Source organism: Theropithecus gelada, chromosome 2 (assembly GCF_003255815.1).
Source record: "Theropithecus gelada isolate Dixy chromosome 2, Tgel_1.0, whole genome shotgun sequence".
NCBI classification, from domain to species: domain Eukaryota; kingdom Metazoa; phylum Chordata; class Mammalia; order Primates; family Cercopithecidae; genus Theropithecus; species Theropithecus gelada.
In genome coordinates this window covers 38,820,517-38,836,192 of record NC_037669.1, presented here as the reverse complement: position 1 = coordinate 38,836,192, position 15,676 = coordinate 38,820,517, and the positions used below count along the sequence as shown (strand labels likewise).

Here is a 15,676-nt window from a genome sequence, read left to right as displayed (position 1 = left end):
GGTCAGGAAAACTTGGAAAGCTGAGGGATAATTAGAAAAAAAGCCACTTCCTTTCTGACTTAAAGGGGAGAATATCCTTCACACTTTAAAGATGCATAGAGAAGTTTAAAATGTGTTTTTTAAAATTATGTGTAAATAATGGCAATTCATTTTCTATCCATTCTTTTACTTGGTAAATATAAAGTATGGTACATTTAGTTTCATTATGAATGGTTAGCATTTTCTCAAACTAGATTGTACATTTTTCTTTCATGGTTTGTAAGAAATCCTCTGTTTTCCTCATCTTTTCATAATTTAATACAGTGAAGAGAGATGATTAACCCTCCTGCTTGCCTGAGAACTCTGTGTAGATCTTTAGAAATCATAGCTGTAGCAGGAGAGTATCTTAAATATCACCATGGTCCCACTCTCATGAGGGAGAAGACTGAGGCTCCTAGAAGAGACCAGGTTTGCCCAAAAGTGATAGGAAGTACTAAAATTCTCTTGGCGTGATTGTAACACTCAGGAATCTTGATATTCTCTTTCTCTGTCTCTCTCTTTCTCTGTCTCTCATCTCTCTCCTCTTTGCTCTCTCTCTCTCTGTCTCTCTTCTCTCATTTTTTAGAGACAAAGCCTTGCTCTGTTACCCACCCAGGCTGGAGTGCAGTGGCATGATGACAGCTTACTGTAACCTCAAACTCCTGGGCTCAGTTATCTTCCTGCCTTAGTGTTCTGATGGGGCCTTGCTATGTTGACCAAGCTGGTCTCAAATGCCTCGGCCTCCCAAAGTGCTGGGATTATAGGTATGAGCCACCACACACAGCCTGATCCTGTTTCTTGGACTGACACTGCTGTTTCCCTTCCCAGTAAGAGTGGTTCCATAATTTTTTTCATGGGGAGCAGAAACATTTTTGCCCACTAAAAGTGCTGAATAAATGAGTGCTTTTTTCTGCTTCATCAAGATGTTATTCTAACTGAAGTTGAGGTTTTTTTTTTTTGCCCTCTGACATAAAGAAGCAAATCCTATATAATGTTCAGTACTTCCTCTTTTTAAAAAGATTAAATGCCAGCAATTATCACTATATTAATTTGTGTATATATTCATTCATTTTTAAATATGTGTGTGTATGCATACACACATAAACACACACCTTATTCTGTGCAACTGCTTCAGAGTTGAGTGTTGGGGAAGGTAGAGAAATACAAGGAAACATATCTCCATCCTAGAGCTCACTGCCTAATGGAGGAGACGGATATAAAGAGAAAATCATAGCACTACATGTTAGTGCTATAAAAATGTATGCAGTGCTATAAAATTTAAATGATAGAAATGTTACTTGTCCCTGAGGAGTCTGGGAAGAATTTTATAGGGAAAAGGATTCCCAAGCAGGAAAGGGGTCTTAAATGATGGATAGAAGTTTTACTGGTTAAAAGTGGGTATTATAAATACAGGGAACCATGCTTACAAAATCTTGCATGTGTAAAAGTTTGACGTTTTCAAGTGAGAATATCTGTGAAGCTGACATAAAGCGACATGGGGATTTGACCAGAGAGGAGCTTGAAAAGGTAAAGTCCAGATTGTGAAAGGCTTTATATAATATGCAAGGAGTTTGGATGTTATCTTTAACTGTAGAGATGCACTGACATTTATAAACAAGAGAAGATCACCAGATATGCATTTTAGAAACTGTGTCAGTAATCAGGCTGAAAGATTGGCAGCCAGTTATAAATGGAAAGCTTTGATAATAGCCCCATCAAGAAATGAAGAGGACCTGAACTAAGTCTCTAGTGACAGGGATGGAGAAGGCACAGCGGGGAAGGGTAAGATTCAAGAGAGATTGAGGAAAAAATTACAATATATGGAGCTTGATTAGATATTTGAAATGAGAAGAGTCAGAGTTAACCCAGATTCCTGTTGTGGACCGCTGAATCAACAGTAACCATCTTAACTCAGAAGAGGAATTTGTAGAAGTTTGCTTGAGGAAAGTAGTGAGTTGAGTGGTCTCCTGGGACCTCTAGATGGGGATTGAAATAATGATAATGATAACATTTCTTGAGCACCATGTGCCATTCTTTGAGAATTAAAGAGCAACAGTCAACATAGAGATATACTGATTCAGAAGAATCTGTTGATGTCCAGTTAAAAGTAAAAGCAGAGTCAACAGAAGTGGGTAGGAGAGAAGCAGTCAAAATGCAATTAGTTGGTCTTGCTTGTAGCTTTTGCCATGTGATAAGTGTGTGGTCATGGCCTTCTTGTATGTTGCTAATGGTGAATCATTTTTGCAAAGAAATACTAATGTGTTTATACATACTACATTATTCAAATAATGCTGAGTAATGTTCTTTGGTATTTTCACAAGTTTGAATATTTGCTCTAGGCTTCAGCTCTTTGTGAATACTTGAATGGCAGAAACGCAAATAGAAGAGGATGAGAATGTTGCTCTGCAGGATACTAACATGAGATCAGAAATGAATTTAAAATCTGATTTGGCAAAAACAATATCTGTTTCAATGCCAAAACAAAATCAAGGCAAACAGACAAAATATTTTTATCATTGTCTGAAGGAACTGAGCTACTGTGAAGCGGGATGTATCCTAACATCCATCTGGATGGTGTTCTTGGAAATTCTATTAATGGAAACAGGTTCTTTCCCTGTCCCTTCTCCATCTCTGCCTTAATTCAGCCAGCATCAACACAAAGTGAAATAAAATTTTCTGTGTCCAATGTTATATTTTAAATTTATCTTTAAGAGTAATAGAGTTTGATACTAAGTATTTGTGATGTTATCTTTAAGTTTTTCCACAGATTTTTATTTGACATTTATTTTGTATGAATTTTCCCTTTATTTACAATTTTTAAAAATTAAATATCTTTTTCAGGTTAGGATCATTTTTACATATTATTGAAATATGTAATTCTGATGTAACATATTCATTCAAGTAGCAATAAAGTATGCATCCATTGTTATATAGCCTATAGAATACTTCTGAAACTTTTATATAAGAAATTTTCAGTTTATTATAGTCACTCATTATTTAAATCTATTACTCTTCAAATCCTGAAGATCAATATCTATTGGGAATTAATATCCATTGGGAGACACTGGACATTTTTCATATTTCTTGATTGAATATTTTATGATTCAGAAAAATATATCAGTTCCCCTAGAAGTGCCAGGAAGGAATTCCCACATGGAAACATTACCATGTACCATACTAACCTTTCATTTAGTCCTCACAGTAATCTGCGGTTGTAGGCACTTTGGTAGCTCCAAATTACAGATGAGGAAACTAAAATGCTGATGAAGAACAGGGAACACACTCAAGACCATATGACTAGTAGTAGGTAGAATAGATTCAAACTTAGGCTCTCCAACTGGAATGTGCTCTTAGCAGATACATCAGCTACTAGGCAGCCAGAGGCAGCATTCTGGAGCTCAGGAGAAAGGATGGAACTGGAAATGTACACTAACATTTGATTTTTTCTAATTCAGAAGGGCCTTCTATGCCAGATATATAGCTGGTGAACCAGGTACATAGTTGCTATGAATTAAAACAGTGGAGTGTGATGTCCTTTGAGTTCCCCAAACTATGTAGTTTCATGCCATTGAACTTTCCCTATTCTTTAAAAGAAGCTCAAAAGAATATTTTTTCTCTGACTTTATTTCAGAAAACTACTTCCCTGCCCGAGCAGACCAAGTGAAATGACAGATTGAGGAATTAGCCTGCTAGTTTCGGGAAGGGCTGTGTGCTTTGTGGCTGCAAACAGTCTGCTGTTTGCTGGAGTTGCTCCCTTCTCTATTTTGCCTTGTCTGCATGAACAGGCTGTTTTGTTCTGGTTAATCTTCTGTTATCAATATACCTGTCTCCTTCTCTGATTATATTCCAAGTTAAATCTACCGTGGTATATCAACCTCATTTAATAATATTTTCTTACAGTAACATGATCATGGTGTTGGCATCTATAGAGACAAAAGGAAGACGATGACTTCACCTTTTAAAAATAACTTTTTAAAGCAAGAATATTTAGAGTTTACCTCTTTCTGCATGCCAGAATGCTGCGTAGAGGAGCTATTTACAGTTTCCCAAATTGTCTCTGGAAATGTCAACAAAATTACCAGTTTTCTATTCAAGTTTTTAGAATTCCAGAGCTTAGGAGAAAACCCACCACCACTAACAACAATAACAACAACAACAACAACAACAGCAAAAACCCCAGGAACACAAATTATGTAGTTGATTGCCTGGAGATTATGGTTTTCTTGCATTGATGATATTAGTACATGTGTTGAAGAGGGAGATAGGCACGTTGCTTAGTTTATAATACTAACAGCATTGGAACATGTATTGGTCAGGAGATATTCTATAGAGGCATCCTATAGAATAATGTGATTTTAAATGCCTTACTAGAATGCCAAGTGTGTATATGGTGAGTACAAGCTTTGAACTTGGACCAACCTCATTTTATAGATTGCTGCTACTTGTATACTCTGTGATCTTGGACAAATTACATAGCTTCTCTGAGCTGTCTTTGAAAAGTAGGGAATACAGAACATAAGCTTGTTATGAAGATTAAATGAGGCATATTCAATGTTTCTTAGGACAGTGTATGTGGTACACAACAGACACTAAAGAGTAGGCAGCCCTTTTATTTATTGATCACCTTTATTTAGCACCTTTCTGTGTGCCTGGTAATTTTTTTTTTTTTTTTTTTTTTTTGAGACGGAGTCTCGCTCTGTCGCCCAGGCTGGAGTGCAGTGGCCGGATCTCAGCTCACTGCAAGCTCCGCCTCCCGGGTTCACGCCATTCTCCGGCCTCAGCCTCCCGAGTAGCTGGGACTACAGGCGCCCGCCATCTCGCCCGGCTATTTTTTATATTTCTTAGTAGAGACGGGGTTTCACTGTGTTCGCCAGGATGGTCTCGATCTCCTGACCTCGTGATCCGCCCATCTCGGCCTCCCAAAGTGCTGGGATTACAGGCTTGAGCCACCGCGCCCGGCCAAACTTTTGCACTTTATTTATTTATTTATTTATTTTTTTGAGACGGAGTCTTGCTCTGTCACCCAGGCTGGAGTGCAGTGGCCGGATCTCAGCTCACTGCAAGCTCCGCCTCCTGGGTTCACGCCATTCTCCTGCCTCAGCCTCCCGAGTAGCTGGGACTACAGGCGCCCGCCACCTCGCCCGGCTAGTTTTTTTTTTGTATTTTTCAGTAGAGACGGGATTTCACCGTGTTAGCCAGGATGGTCTCGATCTCCTGACCTCGTGATCCGCCCGTCTCGGCCTCCCAAAGTGCTGGGATTACAGGCTTGAGCCACCGCGCCCGGCCACATGCCTGGTAATTTTTGAGACAGCAATTATTTTCTCCTCCCCTGTAGTCTTATTTGATTTCTCAATCCCTCATTAGATGCCCCTCCTGTATGCTCCCCTATCACTCTCTGTTCTCTATCTCTGGCTGGCACTACCCCATATATTGTAATTGTGTGTATACTTGTCTCATTAGGGTAAGGGACTGGGCCTGTCTTGTTCATTATTTTATCACCATCCTCAGAAAACCAAACACAAAGGAAGATGCTCAATAAATATTTATTTATTAAATGAATGAATTAATAAATGCATGCACACTTTACTCAGGTCTGCTTTTGCTGAACCCTCCTGTCTGCTTCTGCCTTTGATCTAGATAGAGATGATGGTTGCCAGCAGAAACCAGTTAACTAAATCTTAGTTCCATCTAAAAATAAGTAACCCAGGGTGGGGATAGCTCCAGGTGTAGCCCCAGGCATACTTGGACTTTGTGTCAGAGTATTTTTTTACTTGTCCTATTAGGAAGCTTTTCCATTTACTTCTAAATTTGCAGCTATTTTGAATGGTTGAGATGACTGAATGTATTCTCTTTCCTGCATAAGGAAGGCAGTGAAGCCTAGAGCTTAGAGGTGAAACAGCCCCTTCATCCAATTGAATTTCTTAACAACCAGCTGTGTAATCTTATTACACATCTAAAGCTTCAGTCTCCTTGACTATTCAATGAGATTAATCATAAAAATACCTCAGGGTAATTGTAAAGATTGAAATAATACATATAAAAGCTTACCCAATGCCTGGCACATATTAATAACTATTAACTTTTTAAAGTTATTCCTGTAAGTCATTTGTATTTTATAGGAATAAATAATCAAAATATACTAATGATGAATTACTAAAATGTGAACTATTGAAACATTTCTTGGCAATACCAGTGCAGTGGCCTTGAAAATTTATTGTTCAAACTCCTGATATGGGGAACATAATTGACTGAAAGCCCTGCTGCTTCTCCTCTAGATCCACCACTGCTTGGCACCAAGACCAAGCTTCCTCTGGGCTGCTCCCAGCCAGTGATGAGTTAGGGTTAGGGTTAGGGCCTAATGCAGGCCTATTTCTGCAAAGCATGGGACTCCTTTAACATGTGACTTTGGCTCAAGGACTCCCTATCTGCCTACTGGACACTTCCATAAAACTGTGTTGCAGCCTGAGACTCTTCCTACCCAATCTTCCTTGCTTCCCTCTCCCCTTGACAGTGAGTGGTGAGACCTACACCGAAGTCTGAGGCTCTCCCTGCCTTCTGCAGCTTCCTCTCATATTTCTTTTACTGGTATTTCCTCCAGGAAACCTCATGCTTGTCTTGGTGCCTACTTCTTGGAGGATCTGACTTAACACAAACAACTGTAATTGTTGTTAGGGAGTAACAGTCTATATCTTAGAGCGCAGATTTGATATTTTCTTCATCAGGTATGAAGTTAAAGTTATTATAAGTTTAACATGATCTTTATGTTACTGCAGTTCCTGAGAACTAGAATTTGGTGTTACCTTAAATTCTCTAGGATAAGTATTAGCCACCATTTCCTCAGAGAAATCTACTAACATTTAGGACTTTACATGCTAACCTGCAGATTGAGTTTTAAGATTGTTCTTATTTAGGACAGCCCTCCAAAGTTCCAGGTCTTTAAAGTGATACAGTAATTTTAGTCTTTAACATTCATGAACCAATAATTTCTCACTCTACCCCCCAAAAAAATTTATTGATAGCTCTTTAGTGTTCATCTGTTTTTATAGTCTTCTCCTGATTTCTTTGGTTTTGCTATTAGTCCTGCCAAATCCTCACTTGATTATTAATTTTGTGACAGACCAGGTCCAGGGAACAGTCACCATCCGGAACATCAGTGCCCTGACTTCAGGTTTGTACCAGTGTGTGGCTTCTAACGCTATTGGAACCAGCACCTGTCTTCTGGATCTCCAGGTTATTTCACGTAAGCATATGGAATTCTGATGTCAACCCTGGATCTGAAACTCTAAGATCTTTGTTATACCAGAAAATGAAGAGTTCTGCTGAATTGTCTTAAGGTTATCTGAAGATTAAATAGAAATTGTTTTGGTTTTAATTATTATTGAAAATAGTTTATAAATGTTTTAGTATACTTTCCAGCCTCAGCAATATGATAATTTTTATGACAAAATATCTTTCTCCTCAGGATCAATAAAATTGAACAAGTTCTTATTGTATAATGCTATATACATTATGAAAATGGTAATAATCTTATGGGTATAGCAAGACCTTCTCATGTTTTTTCCTAATTTTTTATATCTGCATAATTTTTTAGTGTCTAGGTTGTAAATGGCAGTGTAGAAAACTTCTCTTTAGTTGAGAATTCTGGGATATTTGAATTCCAGTTGCGAAAGGGAGTGATCTGGATGGGTTGAGGTAGAAGGATATCCCCTAGTTTCCAGCATTCATGTAGGGTAGATTAGGCAAGTTAGATTGGTGCTGTCTGTTACCTACTGTAGGTATTGTTCTCCTAAAATGTGCAAGTCATTTAATTGTTTATTCATTCAAAATATGTTCAGAGCCTACTATGTGTTGGTCCTAGCCACTGACAATATAGAAAGTTAATTGAGGTTTAACTTTATATGGATGAAAGATTTTAGACAGTTTTATACATTTTAAGCAGATTATCTAGTAAGCTTATGTGTTTATTACAGTTGCATGGGTATATGCTATTTCTCTCTTTCTTTTTTTCTTAAATATACCTTAAATATATTTTGCAGCCCAGCCCAGGAACATTGGACTCATAGCTGGAGCCGTTGGCACTGGTGCAGTTATTATCATTTTTTGCATTGCACTAATTTTGGGGGCATTCTTTTATTGGAGAAGCAAAAATAAAGAGGAGGAAGAAGAAGAAATTCCTAATGAAATAAGGTTTGTGTGTCAGATTTTTCAAATTTGTCCTGCATAGCCATTGTGTATTTCTATTCATTTTTGGCAGTTAAGATATATCTGCTAATCGTAAAGCTCTAATGGCCAAGACTATTAAAGTGGCCACATGATATTTTCTTGTATATCACTTTTCTTCATGGTACCACACAGCTTTATTCACTGGGTCATGAAGGAGGGGACGGTCCAGCATGTGCCCAACTAGGAAGATACAAATGAAGAATTCCCCTTCTCTTCCATATCTCCGGGATAGGCAGGGTTAGGTGGCTGCCACAACGGGAAAGGTAGTGTCTAAAGCATGCGTTTACTATTGACATTTATAATAGATGTGAACATAAAGCAAGAAGGAACGCCATAAGAGCATACCAGTGCCTGTACACAGTCAGGCCACAGCACTATGGCTCAGAAAGGCAATTTGGCTCAGAAAGGTAATTCAGACAAGAATAGGAACATTTTAAGAAAACAGTGCCAACATGATCTTTAAAGAAAAGTGACCTAGTCATACTGGGGAGATTTGAGGGTCCAGGCTCAGTCTTAGATTTCATCATGGCATATCTGTATTGAAAATGCTGTAATGACTCCAGCCAGTCTCCATAGTGAGACATACCATAGCCTTACAGGATCTGATTCTTGCCTGCGTATCTTCTCTCTCACCACTCTCAGCATACTTTGCCTTCTAGTCTGTCCTGCATTTTCCCATTACTCAGAGGTTTTACTCAAGCCTCTACTCTCTTCCTGGACCATGCTTCTCATTTGATCTATCTCTTTACTAAATTCCTTAATCTGATTCTGGATTAGGCCAGGCATCACCTCCTCACATAAGTTGTCTTTAGCGCCTTGCCCAACCTTTCAGACTTGTGAACTTTCTTCATTGATTACTACCCTCCATGACTAGAGGTTTCTTAGGTAGGATTTGTGTCTTTTTTACATGAAACATATTGTAAAGTGTACTCAATAAATGTTAAATGAATTGGTTAACATCTTAAATTAAATGACTTCTTTTAGCCTGTTGTAATTCTTAAGTGTTGGGCCATATGCAGGGATAGAGTCTTCCCCAGGATAAGATTACTGAGGAGAACCTCTCATCAGCACCCCACAGTTATTTCTCAGTCTCCATAGAGCAATACAGTCAGGCCAACTCTGATTATTTCATGAAGTTCTGCATACCTATAGTTTGATTTCCCAGCTATTTTATGACACCTAGTTTAGTAGATTTCTTCATGGACCAATTTACTACTTATAGTAAGTATTTATGAGTGAATAAATATATATTTACTATATATATGAATATTTACTATAAATATAAAGCAAGATACTATATATTTACTATAAATATATATAAATCAAGATTTTTTATGTATTTACTATATGATATATAAACATATTTATGTGAATTTTGTTTACATATGTATTTAAAAGTTGTACTGGAAGAGACATTCTCTGAGAGATCTGAGATTTCCTTTTCTGCTGTTGGAGACTGAGAAGCTGAGGAGAGATTTTCTTGACCATTGTCTCAAAGGGAATGGATGCCAAAGCTGAGGCCATCCAGGGTTGCCATGCCTGCTTTCACGAGAGACGTCCTGGATTTGTTTTTTGGATGTATAAGCCTTAACATGAAAAGAAAGATTCCAGGGTAGGAGGATAGGATTAACTTGAAGTAAATCCTAATGACAACTTTATTTTGTTCCTTTCAGAGAGGATGATCTTCCACCCAAGTGTTCTTCTGCCAAAGCATTTCACACTGAGATTTCCTCCTCAGACAACAACACACTAACCTCTTCCAATACCTACAACAGTCGATACTGGAGCAACAATCCAAAAGTTCATAGAAACACAGAGTCAGTCAACCACTTCAGTGACTTGGGCCAGTCTTTCTCCCTCCGCTCAGGCAATGCCAGCATACCGTCCATTTATGCTAATGGGAGCCATCTGGTCCCGGGTCAACATAAGACTCTGGTAGTGACAGCCAACAGAGGGTCATCACCACAGGTGATGTCCAGGAGCAATGGCTCAGTCAGTAGGCAGCCTCGGCCTCCACACAGTCATTCCTACACCATCAGCCATGCAACGCTGGAGCGAATTGGTGCAGTACCTGTCATGGTACCAGCCCAGAGTCGGGCCGGGTCCTTGGTATAGGACATGAGGAAGTGTTGTGTTCAGAAATGAATAAATGGAGTGCCCTCATACAAGGGGGAGGGTGGGGTGGGGGAGTGCTGGGAAAGAAACACTTCCTTATAATGAGTAAAATGCACAAAGAAGGAGGCAGTGCTGTTACTTAGCCACTAAGATGTGTAAAATGGACTGGAATGCTCTATCCTGAAGACTTGCTTCCCCACCAAAGATGTCCTGGGATTCTGCTGGATCTCAAAGATGTGCCAAGCCAAGGAAAAAGATACAAGAGCAAAATAGCACTTAAAATCCAAACTGCCGCCCAGATGGGTTTGTTCTTCATGCCTAACTTAATAATTTTTAAGAGACTAAAGTGCCAGATGGAGTTTAAATATTGAAATTATTTTAAAAGGTATGTGTCTTTAAGAAAATAATGAGCAACCCTGTGATATGTTCTGTCTCTCCCAATTCCCTCGTTACGTAGAGGGCTTAATGGTATAAATGTTTAATATTGGTCCCAACAGGGCTGACTCTTCTATCATATAATCAAAACTTTTTACATGAGCAAAATTCAGTAAGAAATGGGGGAAAACAAAGGAAACGTCTTTGAGAAGCCCCTTCATATTTATTTATTTATGTCTTCCTGAACCATGAATTTCATATTTGGAATATTGCTATATTGACAGATTCTTGCCTGTCTGTGTTATTCTAGGATCTGTTACAGGTCCATGGCAATTACTGTTTATTTTTTCCTGGAAAAATATTTTTTTATAGAAGATTTTTTTTTAAAATACATGAGAGGCATTGGGCTAAGAAAGAAAAGACTGTTGTATAATACCTTGTTCAATGGTTGTATTTAGTGAGCTCATAGAGGTCCATCATATCATGAACGAGCTAGGTTGTGTGGGCAGGAAGGTAGGGCTAAGGGGTTGTAGGCTTACTGGGCAGCCTCTCAGAGCAAGGTTGTTCAGATCTCCCTTGCTATTACAGTAGGTTAATATTAATGAGGACAGCACCTGATGCCTTTTGTACTGAGGTAGATAACTTTCTCTTTATTTGACAAGTAGAGTTTAACTTACTTGTCAGGGAGGGCAGAAGTTGTTTTTCTGTTTTGTTTTTCAAAATAATTCTTTTTGCAAAAGAGGTAAGACTGAGACAAAAGGTGTATCTTCTGGTGTGCTGCTGAAAGTGTCTACCCTACATTTGTGTCAGCTCAGGGTTGCAGTGTTGCCCAGACGCATTTTACACCATTGTAAAGGGATTCCTTTTGTGGTTACTACCTGGCTTGGCTGGCCTTGCGGTTCACCAGATTAATTTACAAACTCCCCCACTTTATTTTGTGCTATGTAGATCTGGTCATTTGACTGTCTTGCATTAACCACACTTTAAGCAACTCACAAATTTCTTCCCAGATTTGTTTCCTAGATTATTTATGATACTCATCCCATGTCTCAGTAAGAGTGTCTTTTCTTTCTGGGATGTGTTCTCTCACTCCCTCTTACCACCATGCTTTTTGCCCTCTTCTCCTGCAAGCGTAGTCTTCACAGGGAGTGGCTTCTTCCTAACTTTTTTTTTTTAGTTATTTGAATGAATGGAAACCAACAGCTGCTGCAAACGCTGTTTTTCCAAAAGGCTACACTCAGAACCTAACCATTGCCAACCATTTCAGTATTGATAAAAAGCTGAATTTACTTTAGCATTACTTATTTTTTTCCATTTGATGGTTCTTACTTTGTAAAAATTTAAATAAATGAATGTCTATACTTTTTATAAAGAAAAGTGAAAATACCATGACACTGAAAAGATGATGCTATCGGATGCTGTTTAGAAAGCATTTATCTTGCATTTCTTTATTCTTTCTAATTATCTAAAATTCAATAAAATTTTATTCATATAAAATAAGTTGTCATTAATTATCAATACTAATGAGTATGTCATTTTAAAACTTAGTATTCTCTTTAATGTTACAAGCTTTTCTCCATCCTGTTAAATAATATTTATAATCATTTTAATAGGCATATGGTATTCCAAAAATGACATAACCTTTCTCTTATTATTAAAAATTTAGTTTGATTCCAATTCTTACCCATATGACTGAAAGATTAATGACCCTTTTCATACATTGAGCTGTTTTCCCATTTCCTAGAATGAAAGTTCATGAAGACAGTCTCTATGCTTGCCTTTTTCACCACTGAATCTCCGTCACCTACCACAGTGCCTCCTGTGGGTGTTGAGTAGATAAATGCTGACTTCTGAAATGAAATTGCTAAGTCGAGTTATGAGCATGATTGTAGCTCTTGATGTGTACTGGATCATTCCTTTGTTTTAACTTTTTATTTTGATTTAATTATACTTTTACATGCAGTTGTAAGAAATAATAGAGATCGCATATACCTTTTACCTATTTCTCCCAATGGTAACATCTTGCATAATTATTAACAGTATCACAAATTGACATGGATATAATCTATCAACCATACTCAGATTTCATCACTTGTACATGCACTCGTGTGTATGTGCATATGTAGTTATATACAGGTTTATCAAATGTGTAGATTTTTTAAAAAAAACTTTTATTAGTTTTTATTTAAAAAGTAATACAGAATACTGAAAAAAGATTTAAAAATCAACAAGTAATACTCCCACTTACAGAATGCCACTCTTAACATTTTTTAGTATTTACATTCATTTATTTAGAAACAGATTTTTTTGTTGTTTATTGAGGCATATTTTGCATACAGTAAAATTCACCATTTTAAGGTGATGTGTGTATGATGTATGATGAATGTAACAACGACTACAATCAAGATACAGAATATTTCCATCACCCTCAAAAATCCCCTCCTTACCTTTGTAATTAAACCACTCTCTCCAACCACTCTTTAGCAATCACTGGTCTGGTTTCTGTTCCTAGGGTTTCAGCTTTCAGTAATGTCATGTACATTTCATGTGACCAACACCACAGTCAGGATACAGGATTCCTTATGCTACCCTTTCATAGTCATAGCCACCACCCTTCTTCCCAAGTCCCTAATTTGTACCAATCACTGTCTGTTCTTCATGTCTGTAATTTTGTCATTTTGAGAATGCTGTATAAGTGGAATGCAGTATGAGGGTTGGCTTTTGCTGTTATAAAATTTTTTGCTCAGAATAATTTCTTTGAGATCCATTCAAGTTGTAGCATGTATCAATAATCCATTCCATTTTATTGCTGCGTAGTTTCCCATGGTACAGAAGAGGTAGCACAGTTTATTTTACCCATTGGAGGATATGAAGGATATTTGTGTTGTTTCTAGTTTTTGGCTATTAGGAATAAATCTGCTATAAACGTGTGCATAGGTTTGTGTGTGAATGTTAAGTTTTCATTTTCTGGGATAAATGTCTTGGAGTGCAGTTTCTGGGTTGCATGTGGTAAGTACATGTTTAGTTTTGAAATAAAATGACATACTCTTTTCTCGGGTGGCCATATAATTTTACATTTCTTTTCAGCCATCTGAGTGATCCTGTTTCCCTTAATCCTTGACGGCGTTTGATATTATCAAAATTTTACATGTAGCCACCATTTTGATAGGTATGTAGTGATATCATATCTTATGGTGGTTTTAAAAAATTTTGTTAAATTATTATTGGTATATAATAGTTATATATGTTTATGGGGTACATGTGATATTTTGATACGGGCACACAATGTGTGATAATCAAGTCAGGGTAATTAGGGTATTTCCATCACCTCAAGCATTTATTATTTCTTTGTGTTAAGAACATTCCAGTTCTACTCTTTTAGTTATTTAAAAAGATAACAGTAAGTTATTGTTGACTACAGACAACCTGTTATCAAATACTAGATCTTGTTCATTCTAACTATATTTTTGCATCTAAACCATTCCCACTTCCCCCCACTACCTGCCATCCTTCCCAGCCTCTGATCATCATCATTCTACTTTCTATCTTTATGAGAACAACTGTTGTAATTTTTCACTCATTTTGACTCCTATGAGTGAGAACATGTGAAATTTGTGATAATGGTTTAAATTCACACTTTCTTGATGGCTAAGCACATCTTTTCATGTGCTTGTTTGTCATCTCTACGTCCTCTTCAACAAATACCTGCTTGTGTCTTTTGCCCATTTTCTAGAATTTTTTTTTTTTTTTTTACTGTTGAGTTTTGAGAGGTTTTTACATATTCTAGATACAGGTCCTTTATTGAATATATTGTTTGCAAATGTTTTCTCCCAGTTTGTAGCCTGTCTTTTCATTCTCTTCAGTCTTTCATAAAGCAAAAGTTTTAAATTTTGATGAGGTACAATTTAATTTGTCCTTTTGTGGATTGTACATCTGATGTCAAGTCTAAACTTTTTTCCTAGATCTGCCTGGGTTCTGAAGATTTTCTCCTATTTTTTTTCCATAAAAATTTTAGAGTTTTACATTTAATTCTGTGATTCATTTTTAGTTAATTTCTAAAATAACAAGTTGAGGTTCATATTTTTGTCTATGGATGTCCAGTTGCTCCAGTAATACTTGTTGAAGCCTGTCCTTCCTTCAGTGAATTGCTTTTGCACCTTTGTAAAAAATCTCTTAGGCATATTTGTGTGAATCTGTTTCAGACTCCTCTAGCTGTTATATTGATTTCTCTCTCTCTCTCTCTGTGTGTGTGTGTGTGTGTGTGTTTGTGTGTGTGTCAGTCCCTCCACCAATACTATGCTGATAACTGTAGCAATTTAGTAAGCCTTAACATCTGGTGGAGCAGTTTCTCCCACTTGGTTCTTTTTTTTTTTTTTTCCAAGTTACAGGAATTATTCTAGGTCCTGTGCCTTTGTAAATTTTAGAAATAAAGTTGTCTCTGTCTACAAAACACCTTGCCATTTTCATATGAATTATGAAAGCCTATAGAATCCATTTTGGGAAGAATTGACATCTTTACTATGTTGAGTTTTCTTAGCCATGAACACAATGTTTCTTCATTCATTTAAGTCTTCTTTCATTTTATTTCATTAGCATTTTATAACTTTTACAATACAGATATGATACATGTTTCTTTGGACTTAAGTATTTAATTTTTTGAAACAATTGTAAATGATTCTGTTTTTTAAATGTTGGTTTTAGTGATTGGATTAAATGATTGGATTCTATGTGGTTGATTTTGTATTTTGCAACCTTGCTTATTTATTTATTCTGAGGTTTTTTTTTTTTTAAAACTTCTTTACAGATTACTTGGGATTTTCTACATACAATATCATGTCATTTGAAAATAGGTGTAGTTTTATTTCTTCCTCTTCAAACTGTGTGCCTTTTGTTTCGTTTTCTTACCATCTTGCAATGACCACAACTTAACAGTACTATGCCAAAT

General features: G+C 37.0%; 1 protein-coding gene across 6 annotated transcripts in view; it reads left to right on the top strand.

Annotated features, from left to right (window-relative positions):
* Positions 1–12,228, top strand: part of IGSF11 (immunoglobulin superfamily member 11) — a 208,109-nt gene extending 195,881 nt beyond the window's left edge. For 4 of the 6 annotated variants that reach the window (XM_025375594.1, XM_025375592.1, XM_025375595.1 and 1 more), the window contains 3 exons: positions 7,136–7,258; positions 8,055–8,205; positions 9,915–12,228. In XM_025375594.1, coding sequence (XP_025231379.1) covers positions 7,136–7,258; positions 8,055–8,205; positions 9,915–10,356 — 716 coding nt within the window. In that variant the 3' untranslated portion in view covers positions 10,357–12,228. The remainder of the gene's footprint in view (positions 1–7,135; positions 7,259–8,054; positions 8,206–9,914) is intronic. The other 2 variants (XM_025375593.1, XM_025375598.1) reach the window with 1 other exon arrangement.
* Positions 12,229–15,676: the final 3,448 nt, after the last annotated feature.